Source organism: Gobio gobio (genome assembly GCF_949357685.1).
Source record: "Gobio gobio genome assembly, chromosome: 3".
Classification (NCBI taxonomy): domain Eukaryota; kingdom Metazoa; phylum Chordata; class Actinopteri; order Cypriniformes; family Gobionidae; genus Gobio; species Gobio gobio.
The window spans coordinates 70,905,383-70,909,441 of NC_137099.1; the positions used below are offsets into that span (position 1 = coordinate 70,905,383).

General features: G+C 40.6%; 1 protein-coding gene across 7 annotated transcripts in view; it reads left to right on the plus strand.

Moving 5' to 3' along the window:
• The window catches only part of LOC307123479 (acyl-CoA dehydrogenase family member 11), a 21,317-nt gene extending 18,592 nt beyond the window's left edge, over positions 1–2,725 (plus strand). For 4 of the 7 annotated variants that reach the window (XM_079812018.1, XM_079812015.1, XM_079812013.1 and 1 more), the window contains 2 exons: positions 904–970; positions 1,135–1,469. In XM_079812018.1, coding sequence (XP_079668144.1) covers positions 904–969 — 66 coding nt within the window. In that variant the 3' untranslated portion in view covers position 970; positions 1,135–1,469. Of the gene's footprint in view, positions 1–903; positions 971–1,134; positions 1,470–2,325 lie in introns of those variants that run through there. The other 3 variants (XR_013816171.1, XM_079812016.1, XM_079812014.1) reach the window with 1 other exon arrangement.
• The last annotated feature ends 1,334 nt before the right edge of the window (positions 2,726–4,059 follow it).

The following is a 4,059-nucleotide window of genomic DNA, read 5'->3' on the forward strand; positions in this document are numbered from 1 at the left end:
TGGGATGGACCATCACACAGTGGAAACGTGTACTGTGGTCAGATGAAGCAGTATTTCAGGTATTTTTTGGGAGGAATGGACGCCGTGTGCTCCGGACCAAAGAAGAAAAGGATCATCCAGACTGTTACCAGCAACAAGTCCAGAAGCCAGGGTCTGTCATGGTATGGGGTTGTGTCAGTGCCCTTGGCAAAGGTAACTTGCACTTCTGTGAAGGCTCCATTAATGCTGAAAAGTACATCGAGATTTTGGAGCATAATATGCTGCCTTCAAGAAGACATCTTTTCCAGGGACGTCCATGCATATTTCAACAAGACAATGCAAAACCACATTCTGCACACATTCTGCAGTCCTGGCTGCGGAGGAAGAGGGTTCGGGTACTTGACTGGCCTGCCTCAGTCCTGACCTGTCTCCAATAGAGAATGTGTGGAAGAGCCCGAACTGTTGCCCACCTTAAGACTTGTTTGCAGGAAGAATGGGACAAAATTACACCTGAAACACTTCATCACTTGGTGTCTTCAGTCCCTAAACGTCTTTTAAGTGTTGTGAAAAGGAATGGCAACATTACAAAGTGGTAAATGCTTTACTGTCCCAACTTTTTTTGAAATGTGTTGCAGGTCTGAATGACAGGAAAGGATGCATATTTACAAATGACATGAAGTTGACCAGACAAAACATGAAATATTTTGTGTTCATATTGTCTGCAATGAAATACAAGTCAAAGTAAATTTAGAAATCACTTCTTTTTTTATTTATTTGCGTTTTCCATACTGTCCCAACTTTTTCTGATTTGGGGTTGTACAAATGTAGATTAAATGGTCAATGTTATGTTGATGGTGTGTGTGATCAACACTTACTGATGAAGATCTTGAAGCATCTTATTCAGTTCAATCTGTGCGATGACAGGAGCGCTGCTGGTGGATCACGCCGCATGGGAGCACGCCACACACACCGACGTCTACGCGGCTCTGAGGTGAGTGTGTGTGTGTGTGTGTGTGTGTGTGATGGGTAGGTTTAGGGGCAGGGGCAGTGTAAGGGGATAGAAAATACGGTTTGTACAATATAAAAACCATTACGCCTATGGATTGTCCCCACATTTCAAAAAAACAAACGTGTGTGTGTGTGTGTGTGTTTCAGGTGGTGTGATCAGGATTTGTGTCCAGTGGTCAGTCGAGACGCTGCAGGTTGTTTTGACCCACAGACGACAGCAATGGATTCAGCACTGGTGTACGACGGCCTGAAGCCTTAAACACACACACACACACACACATTTTATTGATCGCTCCGCTGAGAATCGAGTTCATCAAGCATTTGATCGCAGTAGTTTTGCTTTCATGTCAGCAGTTACTCACTTATATAGAAGATTCTTCTGTGTGTGAACATGAGTGTTGAGTGTTCAGAGATCAGGCTGAGGTTCTGCATCTCCTCTGGAAACATGAAGCTTAACTTCCATTAAACAAGCTCAACATAAATCTGTTCGTGTGAGGCATTGATTCCTGGAGGAAACGCGTCAGAGCTTCAGTTTATTCACTGCTTGTTTACAGAAAGACAGATTTAAGCCCAAACCCGATCATTATGAGTCTCAGAGACGCTCTTCACGCGCTTCAGGAGGTCAGATGTCATATTAAAGCAGCTTCAGGACAAACCGTTTAAACTCTGATCTGTGCTTGGGAGGGTTTTTATAGCAGAAAGTCACCATGAGATCAAACCTGACAGAATAATCTCTTCTAATCACGAGGGCGGGGCCACCTGTCACTCACACGAGGTCCACCAATAGCAAACCACCATCATCCAATCACACTCAAGCCCCGCCCTACATTTGCTCTTGTTAGAAGCGCTTCACTCGATATACGGCACACTAGAGGACAAAAGACCAGCGGGACTTCACTCTCATGATGAGTTTGAATAAAAAGAAAATAATTATAAACTAATGAACGTTAACGGTTTTGATTAAAATGTCGAATTGGCCTAAATGAAACTTTAACTCGTTACTGTAAGTACTTTAAGAGCAAATGTTGTGTGTCAGTTCTATGGTTATTTAGTGTTATCTTTATGTTATGGGAGAGCTCATGCAGTGTGTGTGTGTGTGTGTGTGTGTGTGTGTGTGTGTGTGTGTGTGTGTGTGTGTGTGTGTGTGTGTGTGTGTGTGTGTGTGTGTGTGTGTGTGTGTGTGTGTGTGTGTGTGTGTGTGTGTGTGTGTGTGTGTGGGGAACTGTAGTAAGGGGACGGACAGTAATGCTGCTCATGTTCTGTTACACGAGCCTCACAATCGATAAACATCCTCATCAGCCTCCGCTAAAGTTCATGTGTGTGCGTGACCTTCTGCAGCTCTTTCAGATGATTTGACCTTTCGGAGTGCCTGCCTCTGACCTTTGACCTGCCGTTAGCTTCATCACACCGCTGGTCTTCAGAGCGTTCCTCACTTCAGGGCCGAACGTGACGTGAATCGCTGACCTGCACTTAAAACAGGAGCTGGAGAAGAAAACACTACTTCAGAGTTTCCCGCCTGATCTCAGGAATATGGAAAATTTCCGTACAAATTATCCACCAATTCAGCAAAATGTAAAATAGTAATGAACTGCTGTGGGATGAAAAAAGCTGCTTTGAAACAATCTACATTGTTAAAAGCGCTATATAAATAAAGTTGACTTGACTTGAGACTGTTGAGATGTGTGTAACTGTGCTTGCGGTCTGCATGTGAAAATTAAATTACTACTACAAGCTCTACAATACTTAAGCAGTTTATTTAATCTCAAGTCTCAATGAAATACTGACATTTTCTCTTTCTCTCTTATACACACACAAACCATGAACTGATATCATTTCATTATGAGTAGGGCAGATTAATGGATGTGGCATTGGAGGATTCCTGCTCTTTATGGCTTCCAGTTTTAGGTTTTTAGTCCCAACAATGAAACTATTAGTTTGGGCATCTTCTGAAGCGTTGACGACACACTAGGGTTTCCACCTTCAGTCTGGCAGAATAAGGGACACCCATTCACCACAATATAAAATATAACATTTTATATTATTTTACATTTGATTATTTAATTTATTCCTAAAGAACTCTTTAGTAGCCTATTTGGTGCACTTTAAAGGGATAGTTCACCCAAACTAAAACATTCTGTCATCATTTACTCTCCCTCATGATGTTCAAACCTGTGTGAGTTTCTTTCTTCTGCTCAACACAAAAGAAGATATTTAGAGGAAAGTTTGTACCCAGGCTGCTCTGGGGCATCATTGACTTCCACAGTAGGAATTAATCTTCATATGTGTTCAACATAAAGAAATGTAAACATGTTTGGACCAACTTGAGGGTGAGTAAAGGATGACAGAATGTTCATTTTTGGGTGAACTGTCCCTTTAAGCAGTCATTCTGAACCACAAATCACTTTTTTGGCAATTCTGAAATTCAAAAATGTTTATTTTTTTATTAATTTACTTGATGAATATATTATTATGTAATTATTTGTCCCATTTTTATCAAAATATTCTTTTAATAAATGTCAAACTTTATGTGGCAGGATTATTTATTTTGTCTGATTAAAATGATACATTAATAATAACATTAATTAGGCTATAACCTATTAATTAACTAAATTAACTATAATCTAAAATATATAATAATTCTGTCTGCCAAGCTCTGATAATGTATGGAATATAATATTAATATATTATCCATTTATAAAAACAATAGGCTTATCCCTTCAGAAGCAGGGATGTGTGTGTGTGTGTGTGTGTGTGTGTGTGTGTGTGTGTGTGTGTGTGTGTGTGTGTGTGTGTGTGTGTGTGTGTGTGTGTGTGTGTGTGTGTGTGTGTGTGTGTGTGTGTGTGTGTGTGTGTGTGTGTGTGTGTGTGTGTGTGGGGGCATGTTTTCGTGAAATATCAGGACACAAATGTGTATAATGACATGGGTATTACAAAAAGAGGGTGAAATATGAGGACGTTCCCCATGTCCTCACTTTTCAAAATGCTTATAAATCACACAGAACAAGTTTTTTTTTCACAGAAAGTGAAAGTGAAAGTGAGGGCTAGGTTTAGGGTCAGTGTAAGGGGATATAA